Source organism: Coccinella septempunctata, chromosome 1, assembly GCF_907165205.1.
Source record: "Coccinella septempunctata chromosome 1, icCocSept1.1, whole genome shotgun sequence".
Taxonomy (NCBI): Eukaryota; Metazoa; Arthropoda; class Insecta; order Coleoptera; family Coccinellidae; genus Coccinella; species Coccinella septempunctata.
Window position 1 is genome coordinate 52004345 of NC_058189.1, and position 25855 is coordinate 52030199.

A 25855-nucleotide genomic window follows, 5' to 3' on the forward strand; every position below is an offset into this window, starting at 1 on the left:
CCAAAAATCATCTATACAAAACTTTCAAAATGACAAAGTTGAAAAACATATGAAAATGATTACTGAAATATATTCTAATACGACCCTAGACCGTTTGTTAGCTTAATAATCGCAAAGCAGTGGGAAGGGAAAAAACTTATCTCCTGATTCGACCATGTTGTTTCGTTCAGGATATTGGCTCGTTCGATATTTACGTGGTAATGAAGATGGAAACTTAGGATTGCCGAATTGTTGTCATTATTTTTTAGTAACTTACACGATTTTATGAAATGGTTCATTTCGATACCAACTGACAGAAGAGACTTAGGACACAAGTGTAAAAAAAAGAATTATACTAAAAAATCTCACCAGTGAAATTCTTCTAAATTATTCACGAATTTTTTCACAATGGGCATCACAATCTTCTTGTTCGAACATTCCAACAATCGTCGTAAAAATGGGATGAAATGGGAAAACATCGTAGCAATTTTCAGCATAACTAACATAAGCACTTTCAATATACTGCTTCGTTTTCCACATTTTTTTTTTCACCCTAAATTGCACGAAACAACAATAATGATTCTCTCAAAAGTGACCTGATGCATCTAATCCGATGAACTTGGTAATGATCCATTCATTGTCCAGCTATATGTTAATGCTTTGTTTCGTTTTTGCGATGCGTCACCTTCCACAGTCCCGTACTTGAAATTCAATGAAATTTTGTCGAATTTCTAGGAGTTGTATCTCAGCCATCTTAGATATTTTATATAGACAATTTTTGGTTGAACGACTTATTTTGATGAGTTTTACCTTCTGTCCAAAAAAAAGCCTCACATTTGAAAACACCCTGTATATAGCGCCATTATTTTTGGCAGATTTCCAACTGGAAACTGATTTATTAACAAAATCTAACGAAATACCTACGCTTCAAAATTTCTAAAATTCATTACATAATGGGTGATATGAAAATGAAAGAGTTCGTTGAGTTCGAATCTGACATCTGATTGAGATAATACGAAATCTTGAATTGTTTTCATCTCGGAGGCATCATTAACAATAAAATAACTTATTTTGGGGATGGAAAAAGTCGATGATGATTATTGAAGAGCCTCTAAATCCAAAAATTCAGACTGCTTATGCGGTTTTTGAGAAATCAATTCTTCAGGTAATGATGCTGCAGACCCTGTTGACGATTAATGGATTGCGATTTGTGCCCACAATTGGAAGATACGACTGAAATGACATATTCAAGGTTTCACCCCAACGTACCGCATTTAAGGTAGATTTGGAATCTGAATACCTCATCATTCCCCTAATAACCATGCATGCTGCACGCCACTCACCACAGCCTCGCGCTCTGCATTAATCATCAGGGACGTCATGACCATATCGGTTTTCCTGTTCACCAGATCGGCAATCAATCCATTCCACCTTCCGTTGACATTCGTTCCCCATCTGCCGTCTTCCACTCGGACCAACTCGTAGGTGAATCCTAACTCTTCGGAGAACTTCTGCAGAAGATCTATGCAGAAACCCGAACAGCACTGATAAAAACTTCCGTTACGATGGGCGAGTGTGCTGTCCACCCTGAAAAAAAAAACAAAAATGAGAAGTCATAAAATATTTCAATTATCGATATTAGTTCCCAGTTTGAACCAATTCTGAAAGCAACAATGCGCAATTTGATTCTTACATTATTCAGTTTTTCAATGATTTTCAGTGATCTTGACCAAATTGCCTATTCTAAAAACCAACATTGATTTTCATTATTTTATGGTTTTGAGTGATTCATGAGGTACAAAACATTCAAATTTTCCCATTTACAATCCAATTCACCTTAAATTCAACTGTTCGAAACAACGAACCATATAGGTACCTAATCCTGAAAATATTTTCAAGTTTATATCGATACAAACTATTCGGGATTTACTCGATCATGTCCGATTAATATCATTGACAAATTGTCAATGAAGTGTCAGAAGTTTTTTGAATTTCTTCCCCGTTTTTTCAATTTTCTACTGAATAACCACTGGTTTATCTATGGGAGATGATTCCCCAAAATAAGGGTCCTGTAGCGTTCCTCGAACAACTGAAGAATAGAAGAATCATCACTTGGAAGACTGGACCTGGTCGAAAGACCCTCCCAGTCAAAAGCAAGATTTGGCTATTATTAATTTGAGTACTGAAGGCATTTCTAACAACGATGGTGATCCTCCACCAAGATCAGCAGAAGATTTTTGACGCAGAGATGATATTCCTCCCAATGCAATTGAAAAACAAGTTATGTACCTATGATTATTTATTTTTTTCATCAAGTCATAATCAAGTCTTGGAATAAGTTTGGATGAAGGCTTTGTTATTCACTTTCTTTTCTCGTTTTCTGCTCTGTTTCTTTGTTTCAGATATTATTTCGAAATGGAAGGAGGATGAAGAAATTTTTATGTCAATGGAAAGGAAGCCCTTCAGTATTGAAAGCTTATTCTGTAAACAAATTTGTCATCACTACACTACTCACGGGGAGACAGGGTTTTTTTACTGAGGTTTTTCCCTAAGCTCTTGTATCATACTCCGAATTGTATGGTACCCCGTTACACTAACCTTTGTTAAAACTCATACATCTGCTATATTGTTTGATAACTAAAAATGTATTGCTGACATTCAAAAGAATATATATATATATAAGAGGAGACCTTGGACCCTGTAGAGTACTTCCACCAAAAATTAGATCTGTATATAGGGGGAATTGTCTACTGTCTAGGACAGCCTGTCAGGTTGAGAAAAAAAATGATCAATGTATACTCCATCCACATTTATTTTAGCACTTGGTTGCCATGAACTAATTTTCTCAAGTTTTTGTAACTAGAACAGAGTAAGGTTGGCACTCATGAAATGTCGTTAATGTCATAACGCCGTTGCCACAACTAATATCAATTTTTATTACGAAAATGCCGAAAGTTATTGAAAAAAAGAAAATACAAGGTTTCAGGAAGTGCTATTTAGAATTCAGGTCCGCCCATTCAAATAGTTACCCTGATATCATGACTGGGGTTTGTCTATGCCTGATATTCTGAAATCCACAATACGTCAGACGGTAGCGAGCATATTCAAAGTAAGTGAATTGTTTCATCTGAATCTAAAGGACTCATATTTTAGCTGAATATTTACACAATCAGAAAGATTGTGAAGGAAGAGGAAGACTAAGAATTTCCTTCTATTGGGAGACCCAAAAAAGTGGTGGCATTCGAGAATTTTATGTTTGGGAGAATTAATGCAAAAAGTTACTACAGGATTTTCGATGAATGTCATCGTAGAATAAGTTCCCGAAAATTGAATTTTCTATTTTTCATTTGACTTGTCCTATATATTGTAAATGTCTTAAGGTACCAATCAAAGTTTTGAAAATAAACAGCAAGAACTGGGTCGTATCAGTTGTCCTGTTAATTGTTTATTCATGTGAAATTTTTGTTCAAAGTTCCTCTCCTCAAGCTAGTGCATACTATGAGTCAATTTTCTTCCAGAGCAAAAATATAGTTATTTAATCAACAGGGTTATTAATGAAAGCGATTAATGATTGAGATATTTCAATTATAATAATTAATGTTCGAGATCATTAATCGCTCAATTAATAAACGAGTTGATTTCAAGATTTTTCCGTCGACCACATTTCGAATTTAATGTGAATTCTTGATTGCAAAAATTTTCTATCGATAGCTACCTATACTTCATTCAACTTTATTTTAGCAGTCGGTTGGCCATGGAAATTTGACACATTTCACTCTGTATAGTACGAAAATGTGGGGTTATGAAGCTTGTCAAAACATTTTTGGGTTTTAAATCAACGCTATGTTGCCCGTTCTACGTAAAAGTTTCTGTTATTACGTATTTTATCACAATGTCGAATATCTTCGGAAAATATCTGACGAACATAATTGAAGTTTATACAAACTGATTGAAGGCATACCAAATCCAGTTATTTGCATGGAAAATACAAGAGATCAGTATAATATCATAATATGCACTAGCTTGAGGAGAGTTAATGTTCGTTATCTTCTTTGGCTTACATCATCTGTAGATTTCAAAAATATTAACCCGAAGATGAAATGCTTATGATGCAGTGGTTGGGAATGGGTATCACCCGAAGGAATTAACAGATAATTACAAGAATGTTAAATTCTTCAACAAAAATCATCTTGCATCAATATAAGTAAAAGGAGTTGAAGGAAGTTTCAAGTTAAGATGCGACTTCACCGTTGAACAAAAATTTCACATGAATAAACAGTAACAGGGCAACTTGCGCGTATTTGTGGCTATTCATCTTAATACATTGATGTAGGGGAGACTAGGGAGCATTGATACATGGGGAGGCTTGATACAGGCTTATATCCGCGGTATGTAGCCGTTTTCAAAAGAGATATACTGGTGAACACTATTCTCTGGCAGAAGGCACTACGTGACCTTAACCTGTAAGGCTAACAGTAGTTTGTTCGTGAAATATTCAACAAAGAGTGTTTCGAGGTGAAAAATTGTAAGTATTTACTCACGTTACCTAAGGGTTTTAATGATCATGCATTAATTTTTCGGCATAAACAAACATCTGACTGAGAAATATGCATAAAACTACTTAATTTACTGTTTCATTAGGTTGCCAAAATGTATGGGTATAAAATGAAAACATAAATTACTTTAAAACTTGCTTTCAGGGAGGTTTGAGACATTTAGGGTGGGGAGGCCTGATACATGTATCATCTTTAAAAAATATTCCGGAGCTGGTTGGACAGGCCTACATAAAGGCGTTTTCACCAACCAACCTACCTTCTGAACATGTTTCTGCACCTACGGGACCAAAGCAAACCAGTATCATTGCTGACCTACCTACTGATCTACTAATTCTGGATCAGGCGTCAGGTGTGCTCGCAATGGTGCCACGAAGAATGTGACCGTGTTAGAAATGGCACAAAAATGTTTATATATGACATTTGCAAGTGATAACAATGGGGCTTATATTTTCAGTTTATGTGTCTCATGCCTCCCAGTACACCGTATCAATCCTCCCATATGTGGGGAGGCTTGAGACAGTTTGAATGTTTTTGTGTTCAACGTTTTGTACAGAATATGATGTTTATGTTTTAAGAATTCTATATTTATTTCGTTGAACGATTAATCGAAGAATTATATAATGTTATGAAAATCCTGTTTCTTCTTATAATTCATTTAACAAAAGTAAATATTCCAAAAACGTATCAACCCTCCCCAGTCTCCCCTAATTATAATAATTAGGACAAGTCAAATGAAAAACAGAAAAATCCATTTTAGGGAACTCATTCTCCGATGACATTTATCGAAAATCCTGTAGTTAACTTTGCGCATTAATTCACTCAAACATAAAAAAATTCCCAAATGCCACCCCTTTTTTGGGTCTCTCAATAGAAGGAAATTATTTGTCATACTCTTCATTCACAATCTTTCTGATTGTGGAAATATTCAGCTGAAATATAAGTAGTTTAGATTCAGATGAAACATTATATAAATTCTCTTAAATTGAATATGTTCGCTACCGTCTGACGTATTGTGGATTTTAGAATATCAGGGTATAACTATTTGAATGAGCGGGCCTGAATTCTAAATAGCACTTCCTGAAACCCTGTCTCTTTTTTCAATCACTTTCGGCATTTTCGTAATAAAAATTGATATTAGTTGTGGCAACGGCGTTATGACATTAACGACATTTCATGAGTGCCAACCTTACTTCGTTCTAGTTACAAAAACTTGAGAAAATTATTTCATGGCCAACCGACTGCTAAAATAAATTTGAATGAAGTATAGTCAAATTTGACACCTTTTAAATTTTCTATGTTCATATTCCCCTTGAGCATCGCAGAAGGATAGCTGATGCAATGTTCACTTACAAACTGGTGAACAACAAAATTGATTGTACTCATTTGTCCAACTATGTAAGGTTGGTCGTTCCCTCTTACAACACTCGCGACACACGGATACATTTTTTACTGATTTTGCGAGTAGGTACTTACTATTTTCTTAATTCTCCAATTCACAGATTAATGAAAATATTTAATGAGCTGTCTAAAGTCACTAACATTGATATATTTTCTGACTCTGCCTCTAGATTTCGGTCCATTCTTGTTAGTCATTTTCGCCGTTGCAACTGCACTCGTGGTACTGGTTGGTTGAGGTCGCTCAGATGAATTCTTATGTATACCACACTGTTTTGTCTAATAATATATCATTTTCGATTTATGTGTTCAATTTAGGGCTTGATGTTCATATGTGGATAAATTTTTTTTCTGTAACACTGAATTGTGGACGCTGCTTTGGGTTCGTCCTGTTTGTGTCCCGAATTAATAAATAAATAAATAAATAATAAATATCGGAATGTTGATATTTATGCGGCTGATCGAACAATTCGAATATCTGTTAAAGAATGTGTGGAGCTGGTGGCAGCTGGAGTTGTAGTATATGTACATAGATAAATTGATTACTCTCTAACCATCATAATTTTTCTGTAACCCCACAATTCATCTCTTCTCAATTCACCCGCTAGGTACTACGAAAATCAATGCTACATAAAAATGAAATAATTATTTGGGAAGCTGCTGAATACTTCTATGTTCGATTACCCATGACAAAAATGCATTAATAGGAAATTAACCAATAAAAGGGTTCATTAACAGCTAATTTCGTGTACGTTAAACAGTGCTATTATTAAGAAGTCAGCGGAAAAATATATTTAAAAACTTATTTCGTTGCAAATAACTAGATTTGGCTTCAATCAGTTTGAATAAACTTCAATTATGTTCGTCACATATTTTGGACTTCATATTAATGAATTTATTGACAGAGACACGTAGGGCATATATATCTCAATCTGACACGCCCGAGTATATACACCTGAAGATTTTTTTACATCTTTGAAAACCGGCAGACGCTTTCCCCACCGCTGAAAGTGCAGACATCATGAAATCTTTTTTTTTTCTACCATCTAATTTTCAAAATCAGCTAGTTCTCCACAAAGCTCGAGTAAATCCTGATTTAGCATCGTGGGCTCCCCAGCTATATTGTTTTCCAGTTTCAAGTATTCAGTTTTGAACTGTTTCAAGTCAATAGATCATTTCATTTTCTCAATGATTCTCATTCCGAAAGAATTCGCATTAATGTACCAAATTTGAATAGTTTCATTTTGATGTATGCCAATTGTTTTTTGCATTTATTTCTACTTTCCAGCGATTCAGCTTGCTCATATTTAAATCCCCATTTCAATAATGCCCATATTCAAATACTTGCCATTATTGACTGTTTATTGTTTATTTCAAATTTTTTCAAATTCCTTATATTGAATGCAGTTCAGAGTAATGAAAATTCTAGTTTCAAACTACATAATGGACACTTTCATTTTTGTATTTATTTCAGTTTGTAATAATACCTACCCTTGTTTATAGCGGTTATATAAACAAGGATAATACGAACTACATAATATTCTAAATCAATGGAGGATATCATTTTATTGTTTTCAAGTACGAAATTTTTCGAATAGTTTCATCATATAAAAGAGGCTGATTCAAGGTATAAAGTGCAGAGAAATTCTGATTCAAATCAATGTAACATTTCATTCTTAATCCTTCTGAAACTTTTTACGGATTTCACGACTAATCTCTGGAACAATATCATTAAAGATTTAAATAACCGATTTTCCTGCGTAAATTCTTGCACTAATTTGTCAGGAGCAAATCAAGTAGAAAAAATTGTTGCCTGACAATGAACTGAAAAAAGGAACTTTAAAATTATAATTTTGTAACGTAATGTTTCGGAGTCTATCTCAGACTCCTTCATCAGACGAAGGTCCATTTCTGAAAATCTTTTGAATTGTAGCTTTATTTATTTAAGATAAATTTTCTGCCTCATTTAATTTTGAAATTCCCGGATGAAAATTTATTACTTCATTAAATTAATCCAAATATGATCTATTCCTATTGACTAATTGGCCAAAAAATTAATCAACGCAGGAGCAAATAGGTTATTTCAATTTTTCAATAGATTTTTTCCAGAGATTGGGAGTGAAAACTCTAAAAAGTTTCAGAAAATGCAGAATCCTCCCAGATTAGATTTCAATCGATTCTAAGCGTTCTCCATTTCAAATAATTTCAATATTCTTCAAAGTAATGAACCATTCTGCATTGTATTGTTTTGTTTGGTAGTTTAGTACAAATCGGTTTCAAATAAATGGATATTTCTATCCTAAAGCACCCCATCTGTGTGTGTTCTTCTTGAAAGTATATTATGCATATACACGTCGTTAAACTCTTACATCAGAACAAATTATACGACTAAACAAAACAGTGTTTATAAAACCTGATATTGAATAATGGATAATTCGCATTTCAAACAGAATCAATTTCCGAGGCAACAAGAGTGTAACCACTTTGGGTAAAATGTTAAATCCAGCAGCCATCGGCTCCTATTTAGTCCCCAGTTGTGCCAATATGGAAGAGAGAATGATCGAATTATACATGAATTGGTTAGCATATTCAGCGGATGTAAACAGGTACTCCAATTTCCGCATGAATTTCCACGGCGCTAAATGTCAACTAATTAGGTGAATCTGTACTGAAATTCTGATGCGAATCAATGCTTGTTCAGAATTGTTCATAACCAAATATTTGACCCTTTCCTCCGGCATAAGTTGAAGCATCGTCTTATTCAATATCGACTTTGGGTTAAGGTTCGACTATTTTTGAGTTCATGAGTACATTTGAGTTCATGCAGAAATGAGGAAACATCTGATGAAAGTGGATCTTTGAAATGTTTGGTGAATACTAAACACTATTTGGGACTATATATTTATGCATTCATCAATACACGTAGGGGGCCCGTTACGCTAAAACAATGCTCATCGGCCTGAAACGACCCTGAAATACCTAAAAATTGCGTAAGAAAAAAGGAGAAAGGAGAAAAATTATGAGGAATAATTGAGCATTTCCTCTTCAACACAGAAACAACCAAATATGCAGCCAATGGTAATCTTTTCCTAGAATTTTGATTAGTGCACAATCAAATCAATGTCCACAGAGAAGAGACAAGTATTGGCCGCTTTGATTCTTGTCAAAGTAGACGCTTTCATACTGGTTCTGCTCAGTCCATTCTCTGTGTCTATAGGTATGTCACGATCGATGTCAGAATTTTGTAGATATACTCCATTCACTTTTATTTTAGCAGTCGAAATTTGACTCATTTCACTCTGTATAGTACGAAAATGTGGGGTTATGACGCTTGTCAAAACATTTTTGGGTTTTAAATAAACGCTATGTTGCCCGTTCTACATAAAAGTTTCTGTTATTACGTATTTTATCACAATGTCGAATCCCTTCAGAAAATATGTGACGAACATAATTGAGGTTTATACAAACTGATTGAAGGCATACCAAATCCAGTTATTTGCATGGAAAATACAAGAGATCAGTATAATATCATAATATGCACTAGCTTGAGGAGAGTTGATGTTCGTTAGCTTTTTTGGCTAAAGTTTGAATACGTTACATCAGTTGTAGATTTCAAAAATATTAACCCGAAGATGAAATGCATATGATGCAGTGGTTGGGAATGGGTATCTCCCGAAAGAATTAACAGATAATTACAAGAATGTTAAATTCTTCAACAAAAATCATCTTGCATCAATATAAGTAAAAGGAATTGAAGGAAGTTTCAAGTCAAGATGAACTTCACCTTTGAACAAAAAAAAAAATTTCACATGAATAAACAATTAACAGGACAACTGGCGCGTATTTGTGACTGTTCATCTTAATACATTGATATAATAATAATAATTAGGTATTTATTGGTACCTTAAGACATTTGCAATGTATAGCACAAGTCAAATGAAAAATAGGAAAATCAATTTTCGGGAACTTATTCTACGATGACATTCATCGAAAATCCTGTAGTAAACTTTTCGCATTAATTCACACAAACATAAAATTCTCAAATGCCACCCCTTTTTTGGGTCTCCCAATAGAAGGAAATTCATTGTCATCCTCTTCATTCACAATCTTTCTGATTGTGGAAATATTCAGCTGAAATATAAGTCGTTTAGATTCAGATGAAACATTATATCAATCCTCTTAAATTGAATATGTTCGCTACCGTCTGACGTATAGTCGGTTTTTGGAATATCAGGGTATAACTATTTGAATGAGCGGACCTGAATTCTAAATAGCACTTCCTGAAACCCTGTCTCTTTTTTCAATCACTTTCGACATTTTCGTTATAAAAATTGATATTAGTTGTGACAACGGCGTTATGATATTAAAGATATTTCATGAGTGCCAACCTTAATCCGTTCTAGTTACAAAAACTTGAGAAAATTATTTCATGACCAACCGACTGCTAAAATAAATGTGAATGGAGTATATGTTAGTTTTACTAAAGCATAACAATTAAAACATAGGGCGGAGAGTTTTATTTTGGTCATGGTATAAATTACATCTCAACCCAAGTAATCCATTTTCATTCAGTATATAGAGAGTGAGTAATATACAAAGTGAGTCGCTGACTCGTAGAAATATTTTAACAGTAGATCCCTTAGGTTGAAAGGAATAGTTTTTTCCTACACCATTTTTTCCAATTCGGCCATGATGAAAAGATATAGCAATTTTGAGTTTTCATAATGAGCTGTGCCACCCCTGGAAATACAAAATTACCTTCTGAATAACTAGCTGAATCTGTGACACTACACATCTAATAGATCTTCTAAACAGAGTTGTATTCAGCCAAAGTTCCTAATTTTTCAAAATTTCACACGAAAAAAAATATGAGGAATACTTTTATACAAATATTGTTTAGATAGCGTCCAACTTAGTTTCAAAAGCTGGGTTCTTTGAATTTTTGGTATTTTTATGCTAAGTAATGTTCATAATGAGAAAACTGAAAGACGTGGGTAATATCTTGTGTTCGAAAAATATTCATCAAATTAATGAATAACTACATTTCGAAATTCATTTCCTTCGATAAAATCATTTGCCACAACTAAGAATAACATTTTTTATGGTTTTTCAACAGCCTGTATATATTGAACTGAGCCAATTCAGAAAAAAGTGTTTCTTTTGACCTCAAGAATCTACTGTTAAAATATTTGTACGAGTTGAAGACTATATTCAAGAAATTGTTAGTTGATAAAATGAAATATTCATAAAGGCACGTCTTCTTTTAAAGTAAAAAGACTACCTATTTTACAATTTCAGGTTGTTCAATTTGAAAAATCCCTTGAACTACATAGATAAACTTTTTTTGGTCGTCAATCCCGGGACTAATCAAAAATCGAATACCTATCTTCGCTCCATCACGTTCGAATAAAAAAATTATGAGAAGATTCAAATAACAGTTTGCATTAGGAAAAAAAAGAAGAAACTCTACGCCACGTCGCTTCGAAATTATCGGAAATCTATCATCGCACAGCTAGTTCCTGAAATGACAGACATTTCCGCTCCCCAGAGTTATTGATTTTTTTTTCCACGAGTAGGAATGAAATTTGGATCTGCACGCTGCAGATATATTTGCAGAGACAGGTCGAGATGAGCTGTCTTTCAAACACGTCGCCAGCCTTCAAGCGTGTAATTAAACACAGCAGAGTTCGGGTTCCTTGATTTCTGATGAAAGCGGACGGTAATCACGGCGAAGAATGTTTTCCGAATTGAAATCGGAGTTAAGGAGCGTGCAATCGGGATGTTTCGTCACTGGTTCGATTCCCCGATGATTCGATTATTTTATAGCAGATAAAACAACACTCGTCGAAAAGGAACCTTTTAAATTGAGAAATGAGAATTATTGGAGGAAATTTGTGAGTTTTCATCTGATGAAAAGTTATGGGGCCCACTTCCTAAAAAAATGTCGCTTTTTGTACAATGTGTATAATCCATTAACTTTTATCTTAGCAGTCGGTTGGCCATGAAATAGTTTTCTCAAGTTTTTGTAACTAGAACGGAGTTAGGTTGGCACTCGTGAAATGTCGTTGATGTCATAACGCCGTTGCCACAATAAATATCAATTTTTATTACGAAAATGCCGAAAGTGATTGAAAAAAGAGATAGGGTTTCAGGAAGTGTTATTTAGAATTCAGGTCCGCTCATTCAAATAGGTATACCCTGATATTCTAAAATCCACAATACGTCAGACGGTAGCGAACATATTCAATGTAAGAAAACTTATATTATGTTTCATCTGAATCTAAACGACTTTCATTTTAAAGGAATGTTTCCACAATCAGAAATATTGTGAATGAAGAGGTGTCCTTCTATTGGAAGACCCAAAAAAGTGGTGGCATATGAGGCCAATTCATGTGAAATTCCTCTTGCCTTGAAACTTCCTTTAATTCTTTTGACTTTCATTGATTTTTGTTGAAGAATTTAACATTCTTTTAAAATAACGTTAATTCTTTCGAGAGATTCCCTATACCTACTACCACTGCATCCTACGCATTCCATTTTCGGGTTGATTTTTTTGAAATCTTCAACTGATCTAAAGTATTCAACTTCTAGGCAAAGAAGATAACCAACATTAACTCTCCTCAAGCTATTGCATATTATGTGTCAATAATTCAATTTTTTTTCAATAAATATATTCAAAAAGTGATCTCTTGTATTTTCCATGCAAATAACTAGATTTGGTATGCCTTCAATCAGTTTGTATACACGTCAGTTATGTTTGTCACATGTTTTCGACTTCATATTTTCCGAAGTGATTCAACATTGTCATAAAATACCTAATTACTGAGACTTCTGCGTAGAACGGACAACATTGCGTTGATATAAATCCCAAAAATGTTTTGACAAGCGTCATAATTTTACGTTTTCGTACTATACAGAGTGGGATGTGTTCTCGACTGGACTGTCTAATTCCGAGTTCCCTAGCTTCTCATCTGCCTTGTAAAGACATGAGGTCAGAGAGTTTACTTATGAGGTTACGAGGATGTATTGATATCTAGTTAGCCTAGACCGATTACAAGCATAAAAAAATATTGTGTTACCATAGCAACGAACAATAACTCATTAGAAGTGTCAGTGTGAAGTTTGAGGTCAAAAAAGTAAACCAGAGCTACGCAATAAATCGAAAGAAAAAAGATGTCCACCGAAATATTGAAAATCGAAAAATTGGAGTATCCAGCCATCATCAAGTACCTGTATTTAAAAGGGTTGAGAGGTAGCAGATTTACGAAGATATGCTTAATACCCTTGGTGATCAATGTCCTTCGTATGCGCCCGTGAAAAATTGGACTGCACGCTTCAAAAGAGGTAAATTTTGCACTGAAGATGATGACTGATAGGAAAGGCCAGTTTCTGTGTCAGTCCCCGAAAATATCGATGCAGTTCATTACATGATTTTATCAGATCGTCGAATTGGGCTAAAACGGATTTCTAAAGCACTGAATATTTCATACGAACGCGTTTATCATTAGTTCACGTCAATTTGAATGAGAAAAATTGCTGCAAAATGGATGCTCAAATGTTTGAGTGTTGACCGAAAGCGTGCTAGGGTAGAAGCATCGCGTTCGATCTGTGCTCGATTTGAAAACGATGTAGACTTCTTAAACCGAATTGTTACTATGGATGAGACTTAGGTACATTTCTACGATCCAGAAACAAAGCAACAATCGATGGAATGGCGACACTCTGGTTCTCCAACACCTAAGAAGTTTCGTGTCCAAAAACCTGCTGAAAAAGTTCTTGCTTCAGTTTTTTGGGATTGCCATGGAGTAATCATGACTAATTTTTTGGATAAGGGTAGAACAATGACCGGAGATTACTATTCGATATTTCTCACCACTCTACGCGAAAACATTGAAGAGAAAAGACGCGGAAAGCTATCCAAAGGTGTTTTGTTTTTGCAGTACAATGCCTCTGCACACAAATCTCATGTTGCTATGCAAAAAATTGGTGATTTAGGGTTTGAATTACTAGAACACCCCCCTTATTCACCAGATTTGGCTCCATCTGACTATCATCTCTTTCCTCAACTGAAGAAAAGTTTAAAAGGTCATAAATTTTTTTTCCAACAAGGAGGTTATAAAAGCTGCGAAGGTCTGGTTTGCAGATCAAGAAGAAACATTTTTCTTGAAAGGTCTAGAGACGTTGCAGGTTCGCTGTAATAAATGTATCTAATTAAGAGAAGAATATGTTGAGTAATAAAATATTTTGACATTGACATTTTGTTTGGTTCTATAGTAGGCTAAGAATTTTTCAATATATCCTCGTATATCAAAGAGTTTTCCTCCTATACAAGAAATAATTCGGTTCAAGACCTGGGTAATTTATTTCAAACGATAAAATAAAACGTCTGTATCCTAGCAGGATCAACTCGCAAATTGTAGTCTCCGGTGGACACCTCGATTGCGGTATCCAATTTTATCTTCTCCATTGGCCCGCTGGTTCTGTGCTCCAATATGTAGTAAATTCCGGGATTGTTCGGACATACGTTCTAGCTTTCAGTTGAGGGCGCTATCTTCTATTCATAAAGTAGATAAAATCCGTCGATGATTTGTGAATTTTGAATACTGGGATAGTTCCCAATGGAGATTATAGATAATCGATTGGAAATGTCGGTATAGAACGCGATAAGAGCTTTCCAATCTCTGAAATAATGGTGAATATGTATTCAGCTTTGTCCAACTAATATAACGATCTATATTCAAAATATATTTTTTCGGCAACCATCCGGAATGTACCCACTTGCCGGACGCTTTGAGAAAGTAGCATTTTCCGGCCTATAGTTCGGGAAGTACGTGCTTTGAGCTGTATACCATCAAATTCAATTGAAATTCCTGCAGACTCGACATCAGGTGATAAACTACATGAAATAGGCTACAAATAGACAACAAAATGATCAAAATCGATGTACAGGGTGGGCAAAATTCGATGTACTGAATGGCTAGAGCTAGGGAAAAATGGGTGGCACATTTCTGACCTCGATTTTCAAAAGATTGTCAATGGCATCCCTCTATATTATTTTGTTCTCAAGTTATAAGTGAAAACTCATTTTTCGGCACTTCGTACTGGTGCCTCTATATCGTAAGGTATCAGTGATTTCGAAAAACAAATGTTACATTTTTTCATGTAGAATGCAGTGGAGTAGTCAAAGATTTATCTCAGTCCACCACTTCAGTGATATAGTGATACCTTTAATTTTTTTCAATATCAACCCTGTGTTATTTTTACATTTTTTCCTAGCTCTTACGGTTACAGAGCTGCCATTTAATCCCATCGAATTTTGCACACCCTGTACACCTAAATAGTTATTCAATCAACTAGGTTATTAATGAAAGCGATTAATGATTGAGATCATTAATGTTCGAGATCATTAGGGGACGATGGGGTAATTGCGGACGCGGGGTAAAAGCGGATACAGGGATATCTACCAGATCCTTCTCCATGCGCTCAGTTATCATGATCAAGTGATCTAGTTTCAATCATCTTTAGTGCGAAGAAAACAGTTACTACCAGTGATCGTTCATACTTTTCAAGATAAGACATTTCGAAAAATTTTGTAACTTTTGATCTAATTTTGAGGATTTATCATTTTGCTTGTAGTGTACCTACATAGAAAAAGTGATGTCGAATAGTAAATAATTTCTATCGATTATTTTGTTTCAATAGAGGTGATGCTCAAATAACATTCAACAAAATATTGTACTAGTCTCAAATTTTTGTTTTATTATTTTTGAAATGCCATTTAGGGCAATTGCGAACAAGGCAATCACCCCCGATATAGTGAATAAAAAACAATAATAATTATTGTTTGTTTATAGATGTTTCGAAAATATATATGAAAGACGTACAAATATAGTTTTGCAACAGAAAAAAATGGAATAATTCTGCCTTTTCTGCTAACTACTATTTCTAAAGCCCGTTTGCAACAGCCGAAAATTCTCTAGAAAATTTACTCGAGATTTCATGCGCCGCGAATTATGTACCGTTACATACGCACTTTCGGTAGAATTCTCTGTTGAGTTGCGTACTAAATAATCTCTGCCGTTTTCTTGCGAGAATTTTGTAGAGAATTCTCCAGAGAATTCTCGGCTGTTGCAAACGGGCTTTAGACTAAGATTATTTGTAAAGTGAGGTAATTGGGTACACGAGAACTGTTCAGGTGGAACATCGTCCGAAAAAGGAGTCATCTGTGTTTTCTGCAATTGATATTTACCTCAATTGAGTAAATGCGAGAGTAACCTAGACTGTTTGCAATCAACCCAACACACGTCCGCTTTTACCCCAAATGATTCGGGTAAATACGGACAGAAAGGGTTTTGTATTTCTTGAAAAAAACAATTTTGTTCATTAATCCCGTGAAATTATGAATGATAATTCGATAGTTGATTAACCAGAGATTAATAAATTAATAAAATCAGACTGATAAGTCATTATCTACAAGTGTCCTTCAGAGTTCGCAATTACCCCATCGTCCCCTAATCGCTCAATTAATAAACGAGTTGATTACAAGAATTTTCTGTCGACCACATTTTGAATTGAATATGAATTCTTGATTGCAACATTTTTCTATCGATACCTAGCCAAATTTGTGTTCATGTTCATGTCGGAATGTTGATATTTTATGCGGCCGATCGAACAATTCGAGAAGGCATATTCGAGTTGTGACATTTCGAGTAAATCACAATCACATTGATATCGTTCCCTATAATATCTGTTAAAGAGTGTGTGGAGCTGGTGGAAGCTGGAGTTGTAGTACATAGATATATTGATGACTCTCTAACCATCATAATTTTTTTGCAACCTCCACAATTCCTCTCTTCTCAATTCACCCGCTGGGAACTACGAAAATCAATGCGACATACAAATGAAATAATTATTTGGGAAGCTGCTAAATACTTCCATATTCGATTACCCATGACAATAATGCATTAATAGGAAATTAACCAATGAAAGGGTTCATCAACAACTAATTTCGTGTACTTTAAACAGTGCTATTATTAAGAGGTTGGCGAAAAAAGTAATTTAAAATGAATAGTGCGAAAAAACTTTCTCTTCCGTTTTTTTTTGGCCAGGAGTGGAATTCGTTCATTCAAATAAAACTGCGCATTATCGCAACATCAAGGCACATCTTCGTTATAAGAGATGGCATTTCTTGTATTTTCTGGAATATTCTCAGGTTTCTTCTTCTGACACCCATAAATAGGACACCAAACAACAGTTGCATATTCATCAAGCTTTAAAGTAACAAATGCGGTATACAACAATTTGAGGAAATTTAACTCTGTGAAATCTCCCGAGTTTCTTACGATAAATCCGGATCCCTTGATAACTTGGAAGCATCCAACACCACTTCTGGAATGTACTCAACGGATGAGAGCAAAAACACTCCAAGCTTGAAAACATCACACCTTCCAACTTTCATACCATCATATATTATTTAGTCACGTAAAAACAAATTTTTCTGGAGTACCTAACCTATGATTTTGCATTTTTGAATATTAGCTAAGATAGTTGTTTGCACCTACTCAGCACCAGTATTTACCGCACCTGAAGCTTGCTGGAATCAACGATATTAGAGTAGTTTCGGGTTATATGGCCTGTGCGGCCAATATGGCCTGTACCGATTTTTTCAAAACTAACCAACTGTAGTGGGGTACGTAACCTCCATATCGTCTAGGCTCTTCAGTTAATCCCTGTGTCGGACCGAGTGCGCAAGTGTGAAGTCTGTGCGGAAATCGAACATTATCGGAAGAGATCTTATTTTTTAGGTAAGTTCAACTTATTCTCTCTCGTTATGCATTATCTTTTTTTATATTGCAAGTGCATAGTAATGTAGGTAATCTATAAGACTATATTGTAATTGCATTTTCTGAAAGAATTGTCCTCAAATTCTTAGGTTATATTCTTTATGATCAGAAAAGAACCCTGCGGACATTATGGCCCACTATGTAGGTGGCTTATATAGACTACCAGGCAATATTGTTCACCCGTTATCTCGTCTTTCTAAATGGTTTTTTTTTCTCCCAAGACAATGGCTCCAAGAAAACCCGTTGTAGAAAGAAAACAACAAACTTGGTGCAAGGAGTTCGTGAAAAAAGCGAAAAGAGGAAAATGGGTTAATTGAAGGGTGAAAGCTACCAAACTGTACAATGTACCCCGAACAATTTTGAGACGTTTGGCATCTAAAGAAGATCTACGAGCCGAGAAAGCGACTTTTGCGAAATTAGGAAGAAAACCCACCTTACAATGGCCTGGGCCATATTGACCTACCTTGTTTAAATTCTAACGAATATTTGATTTTGACAAGAAGGGTTGTTTGAGTTATGTTTCGATGTTAATTAGCTTTAATTTATTACTGTTGTTTACTTTTAAGTTCAAACAAGAGATTTATCGAATAAAGATTGTTCGATCTTATAAATTTCATATTTTATTTTCAAAAAGGCTTATGGTGCGCCATATTACCCGAAATTACTCTACTAATAATGGAAAACAACTTCTAGTAATCAACGAAATAAAGCCATCCATAAAAGATCAATGTAAGTGTCATTCATGAATATAGTGACGCAAACCTCTTCTTGTCTTGGAACAGATACACAAAGAATGTTTTTTGAGTCATGTTAATCAGAAAACTCAATTTTTCCGAATGAAATTGTGAAAACACATTCACGATCATACTTTAAATTGCAAAAACCTAACGAAATTCACCAAGGGAGCTTTCAAATATCTACGAGTCCCTCGCAGTAAATGAAATTTGTTATATGAATTGATGATATGGCTTTGAATTTTTTGTATAGAACGCCGTTAACACGCAAAGAAAAGCTAACCGACCTCTGAAATAATGGAAAGTATCGATTTCTTCCCTCGGCTCAGCAAACTGACGTTTATTGAGTCGGGAAAAACGTCAGTGTTTACTGCTGCGGATGCTGTCTGCAGAAATATTATATTTGAAAATTTGTTTACCGTGAATAATGCCAGAATGAAAACGTAAAAAAGTTTCGCAATATGCAAAACATTCAATTTGGAATCGTTAGCTTTCTTTCATTCGTGATATACAATTTAGTGTTCGTTTTACCGAGGTGGGTTTTTCAGGGTTACAGTTCTCTTTTTCATTTATGCATTCTCTGATGTGTATCTTACAAATACGCGGAGTTTTATAATCGAATTTATAGTTTGAATAAATCATCAGTTTCGATTCATTTTTTGAATAATGAACCTACTAAATAAAAAAAAACTGTGATGCCTTGCATTTCTTCCAATATGTTTAGTTATTATTAGTGATGATTAGTGGAAATACAATTGATTCATTGTATTTCCACCAAGACAACAGAGTACTACGAAAAGCAAGAGTTACACTAGTAGCTCACTAATAGTAGGTAGGTACGAGATTAGCAAAAGAAAATAGCGTAAATCAATGCATGGTATACCAGCCCTCCTTAATGCTCAATGATAATACTGTGGCAGTTGGCTAAGTCATTTAAAATAAATGGAGTGCTGTACACTGTACAGGGTGGGCAAAATTGGTGATACCTGAACTACAACTTTTTAACCCAACGAGATAGAGAAAAATGAATGTACCATTCATCTTCTTCTTCTTTTGTTTTTGAGTTATAGGCCAAAATCGAAATTTGGGAGATTTCAACTTTGGTCATTATCTCCGTTTCTGTTTGTGCTAGGATGTTGAAATGAAGACATTATACAGACACTTTTTTGATAGCAATCCTGTGGCGTACTATGATTTTTTCCTACAGGTTTATTTGCTGACCTATAACATAAAGTTGTGTTTTTTCTTATGAAAACAGTAGTTTAAAATGACTAAGAAAGAATCGCCATTTTTAACCGTTTTAAAAATATATCATACATCTCCCTCAGTCTTTCTGAGTCATTTTAAACTACTGTTTTCTAAATAAAAAATATATCTTAATGTTATAGCTCAGCAAATATACCTGCTGGAAAAAATCATAGTACGCCACTGGATTGCTATCAAAAAAGTGTCTGTATAATGTCTTTATTTCACCATTCTAGCACAAACAGAAACGGAGATAATGACCAAAGTTGAAATTTTAATTTTGACCTATAACTCGAAAACAAAAGAAGATAAAGTCTTGCAGTTGATGGCATTATTAGTTTCTCGAAAAAAGACGACCGTACTGTACCATGCATTTTCCTCTATCTCGTTGGGTTGTAAAAGTTGGAATTCAGGCATCACCAATTTTGCCCACCCTGTGCAGTGCATCCCATTTTTGGTGAGACAGCCAGGTCTCTCGCTTGTTATTTAAGATAGAGCCTTGCGGTTTCTACGTTCCTGTCTTACTTTTTAGTGAAACTCAAGTTGTCCTATTCAGATTTTGCATAACTGTTTCCGTTTATGAGATACAAGACGATTTTGGAAATTGATACTTTTCGGACCCTTCCTTTATCACCGAAGTTATTAGAAATAATGCTGAGCTGAAAACATGTCTGATACAGAATTCTGCTTAGAATTCAGGGGCGTACTCAATATTTTTTTTTTCGAGATATGATTTTGAAGATACGACACAAACTAATATTTTTTTCAACGGAACACCCTGTATTTTATTACTTCGTTGAATTCGTTATATTTTTCCCTTCAAAATGATGTATAATATTATACAGGTAGGATGTTCAGAAATGCTAAAAAACACTAAAACATTACATAATGATGATTTTTGTTAGTGGGCCATGGATTTCCCATATAAACGTCCACATGAAAGATATGCTCAGTACAATTTCCTGAATACTACTGGTTTCGGGGGACGATCGATTATGGTATGGGGTGGAATATCTTTGACTGCTCGCACAGACCTAGTGGTCGTTGATAATGGAGCTATGAATGCTGATAAGTGAATAAGGAACATTCTTGAAGAGCATGTAGCCATTTGTCCCATACATTGGTGAAAATTTCATTTTTATGGACGATAATGACAGACCCCATCGTGCGCGCATAGTTTCTCGAATGGAATGGCCAGCAAGAAGTCCAGATCTCAATCCGATTGAGCACGTTTGGGACAACCTCAATAGAAGGCTGAGAAGTTCAGAAAATCATCCAGCTACTCTTAATGACTTAGGAATCCAACTCGGAGAAATCTGGGAAGGATTAGATCAGAACATTTTAAGATCACTCATTTTGAGTATGAACCGTCGTTGCCGAGCTGTAATTAACGCAAGGGATGGAAATACCAAGTATTAAATCACTTATCAGCATTTCAGTATTTTGAAAATTGTTCATTTCTCTTCTTTCACATAAGATTCGGTGAAATCCTGAATTTTTCTTCTATTTAATGTGTCTTGTTTCGTTCAAAACCTTCTCGAGAGAACATAAAAAATAAGTTATAAAGTCAATGTAGAGTTAACTTTCATTAAAATTGAGATTTTCAGAATGTGCGTTAATTTTTTTGCGCAGTGTATTTGATTTTTCTTTTCAGTCAAAGAGAGGCAACATGGTCATGAAAATAACTATTTACGTATTCTATTCCGTTTTTAAAGTATTTAACGCTTATTTATTGCTGAATGACACTCGCTTCAAAGAAATGATTTCAAAATAACCCTATTTAGGGAGGCAGTTTTTTCAGAAAATCTCAATACATAATTCCCTCTTTCTGCTCATCGATATTTTTTGGGTATTCAAGAAAATGTGAGTCCATCATTAGGAAGAAGTTCAATTTGAATATGATTAGGAGAAGCTTAACAGCTCCTATCTGGAAATAAATTGAAGATTTTCCAAGAGGCGAAAGGGCGTATAGGGACGTGACCGATTTCCTAATTGAAAGAATTCAATTGTTTTCGACAAAAACCGTGTCCCAGGCACGAGTGGAAAGCAATCGAGAAAAGTCCTTTAAGAGGAAAAAACCGGACGGTTTCCTACCTTATATTCCGAATCTCTTCCCCACACACATACCTAGAGAGATGAAAGGAATTTCATTTGTGATTTTTGGCTGGGAAAACATTCGACCCATAACCGTGAAATTCATACAATTCGATAATTTCCTTCGTCGGTCCGTTTAGAATTCGGCGATGAAAATAATTTTCGTGAAACAGGGAATGTTGATTAATGTGATGAGAAAAGTTATAATTGGAAATTCCAAATAAAACAAATTGGAGAGTATAGCAAGACGATCAGATATTATCTTTATGATCAGTAAATTTGAAATTATACAAGATCTAACTTTATCCTCGAGCTGCTTCAGATTTCCTTTTGGATGGAAATGGATTTAGAGAAAGTCAAGTAAGAGGCGAATTTTGTTTCGCACAGTTCCTAAAAATTGAACTGGAGATTATAAGAAGTTCTAGATACTGCGTTCTGATGCCTGTGTTGGTAGGGTTTTTGAGTTACATTACATGGAAACGAACTCAGTTTGTTCTGTATTTCCGGTGACATTCCTTTACAAGTTGTTTCACCATGAACTGGACAAACTGAAAAAGCTTGAAATGCTGTTTAACTAATTCATTTACAATCGTGAAATGCACTACTACTTGATTATTTACAAAATTGCACCACAGGATTTTTTCCACTTAGCTCACCGCTATCTTGTACCGATTCTCTTACGGTGTGTCGCTATTTATACTCCATTCACTTTTATTTTAGCACTCGGTTGACCATGGAAATTTGACACATTTCACTCTGTATAGTATGAAAATGTGGGGTTATGAAGCTTGTCAAAACATTTTTGGGTTTTAAATCAACGCTATGTTGCCCGTTCTACGTTAAAGTTTCTGTTATTACGTATTTTATCACAATGTCGAATCTCTTCGAAAAATATGTGACGAACAGTTTATACAAACTGATTGAAGGCATACCAAATCCAGTTATTTGCATGAAAAATACAAGAGATCAGTATAATATAATAATATGCACTAGCTTGAGGAGAGTTAATGTCCGTTATCTTCTTTGGCTGAAGTTTGAATACGTCAGATCAGTTGTAGATTTCAAACATATTAACCCGAAGATCAATGCCATATGATACAGTGGTTGGGAAAGGGATATCTCCCGAAGGAATTAACAGATAATTACAAGAATGTTAAATTCTTGCATCAATATAAGTAAAAGGAATTAAAGGAACTTTCACGTCAAGATGAACTTCACCTTTGAACAAAAATTTCACATGAATAAACAATTAACAGGACACCTAGCGCGTATTTGTGGCTTTTTATCTTAATACATTGATATAATAATAATAATTAGGTATTTATTGGTAGCCTAACACATTTACAATGTATAAGACAACTCAAATGAAAAATAGAAAAATCAATTTTCGGGAACTTATTCTACGATGACATTAATCGAAAATCCTGTAGCAAACTTTTTCCATTAATTCACTCAAACATAAAATTCTGAAATGCCACCACTTTTTTGGGTCTCCCAATAGAAGGAAATTCTTTGTCATCCTCTTCATCCACAATCTTTCTGATTGTGGAAATATTCATCTGAAATATAAGTCGTTCAGATGAAACATTAAATAAATTCTCTTACATTGAATATGTTCGCTACCGTCTGACGTATTGTGGATTTTAGAATATCAGGATATAACTATTTGAATGAGCGGACCTGAATTCTAAATAGCATTTCATGAGACCCTGCCTCTTTTTTCAATCACTTTCATCATTTTCGTAATAAAAATTGATATTAGTTGTGACAACGGCGGTATGACATTAACGACATTTCATGAACCAACCTTACTCCGTTCTAGTTACAAAAACTTGAGGAAATTATTTCATGGCCAACCGACTGCTAAAATAAATGTGAATGGAGTATATATGTTACGGCTAAAGATAGGTGTGAGCATAAACTTAAGATTAGCCGGCTAAACTTAGGTTTATATTCGAGGACCGGCTAAAGTTCGATAAAATATTCATATGCGTCAGGGGATTTCATCTTTAGCCGGCTAATGTGCACCTTATCCAAAACGAAACGGCTAAAAATGTATTCAATAGACACGCGGAGGAGTGATGTCTTTTGAATGATCGGATAAGAGAAAACGAAAGCACGAGGCCACGTACTTGTTCCAATTTTTAGAATTGAAATATGCAAAATAGCATCGAATACTATTGTATTGAGGTTTTGTTATGTTGAGTTATTTTCATCTGTTTAGGAGATTAATGCTCTTCAAATCAAGGCTAAGTTTTTTAAAATCAATTCACACAGGACAATAGGAACGTGAATAGTCAATTGTCCTGTGAAAAACCAGAATATGACCTCACAAGGAAATGAAATATAAGATATTAGACATACAATTTTTTTTTCTGTGAACAAAAGTATATTTTCCTCAACATTCAGTAATTGGGTTTATGGAAAAATTTCCTACGAATTGGAAATAGTTATTTTCCTATCAAGTGCGGAATGTGATACTTGCCCGCACGAAACTGCCGTTGCCCGAACGATGCGAAGCATCGTTCCCCTAGGATCATTCCCTAGGATTCAAGTGCAGTTATCGTAAAGCTTATCGGCCAAATAGTCCGGTTAGCTATAGAAAAGATTAGGTCCCCAGAATTTGACCTATGGTATTTTGATGAAGAAGTTCGCGGCATCCTTCTGTTCTTCATTCTCTCCTTTTGCTTATTCAATTCTTATGCAAATTATGAATAATAACAAAATGAAAGATAACTATTAACAGTTTTCACTCACACTCGAAGTAGCATAATCGCTAATAAGATTACGTTGAGACACATTATAAACAATTATATGTTCATTCTCAATTTCTCAACTGCTTAACAGAATGCTTTTCTGCTACTAAAAATATGTGAAATTCATACAAAAACGTTGCATTAATAGTTTGATTATATTACTATTTCTTCACTTTTTTTCAATTGACGAAAATTTGCACCCCTCAAGCCTTGCCAATACTTTTCTACTTTTTTATTAGCTTCTAAATTTTTAGCCGATGGGATGCGGTTACTCTTAAGTTTAGCCGGCTAAAGAGAGAAGAAACTAACATTAGCAAATAGCCGAAGCTAAACCTAAGTTTAGCCGGCTAATCTTAAGTTTATGTTCACACCTATCTTTAGCCGTAACATATATACTTTTTTCTACAGCCTTTCAGCTCCTGTGTTCTGGGGTCCTCTTCAATGCTGATCGTGTGGAAAATCATTTTTGTCTCATGTTATTCATATACCTTATTTTCGAAGCGCTTTTCAGAAATATTTGTCGAGTTTGGTGAGTTGTGTGTGTTAACGGCTAAGATCACATCTTAGCATTTTTTGGTGCTAAATCCAAATTTGACATAGAATTCTGGAGAAAGAATATTCCAAGATTCCTGCGGTTGCGAGAATTAGAAATGATCGATACGTTTTTTCCTTAAACCCTTCGGAGGATATCTCTTGGACTTATAACATAATTTTTTCCAAAGATCTACTGGTCCTACGAACGCCAAAATAGTTATCCAAGGCAGCCAGAATAATCTGCATGATAATATCTAATAATCACAAACAAGAATGTCATAATTTTAATTTGATTTTCCCAAAAATGATAAAATATTTCAGAATGCTCAATCGTTTATATAGTTTATAAATATACCAAATGATAGTTTTATATTTTTTGTATTCAAATCAAATTGAATTCAACATTACCCTGAGGAACTGTAAAGCGAAGCTCTCAAGGATTTTTTGAACCGAAATGAATGGAAATTATCCGAGAGATTTTCATCTCAGAGAATGCTGCTACGATATATTTCTTGGATAAAATTTAGTGAATATACAATCTGCAGAAACGGTACTAAAGTTAATAAGCCTGCAAGACTTGATACTCTTCGATTTATTGTCCTAGGTCTCAAAAAAGATTAACTCCAATTGACCTATACAAGACGACGCTTCGAAATAATACCTGGCTTTTTATTGGTTTCTCCAATATTTGTTTGGATGTTTTGGGAATGAAAAAAGCG

General features: G+C 34.7%; 1 protein-coding gene across 1 annotated transcript in view; it reads right to left on the reverse strand.

Moving 5' to 3' along the window:
* LOC123311818 (glutamate receptor ionotropic, NMDA 2B) overlaps positions 1-25855 on the reverse strand; it is a 316415-nt gene that overhangs the window by 50661 nt on the left and 239899 nt on the right. Inside the window, exon 6 of the mRNA XM_044895928.1 lies at positions 1323-1566. Coding sequence (XP_044751863.1) covers positions 1323-1566 — 244 coding nt within the window. The remainder of the gene's footprint in view (positions 1-1322; positions 1567-25855) is intronic.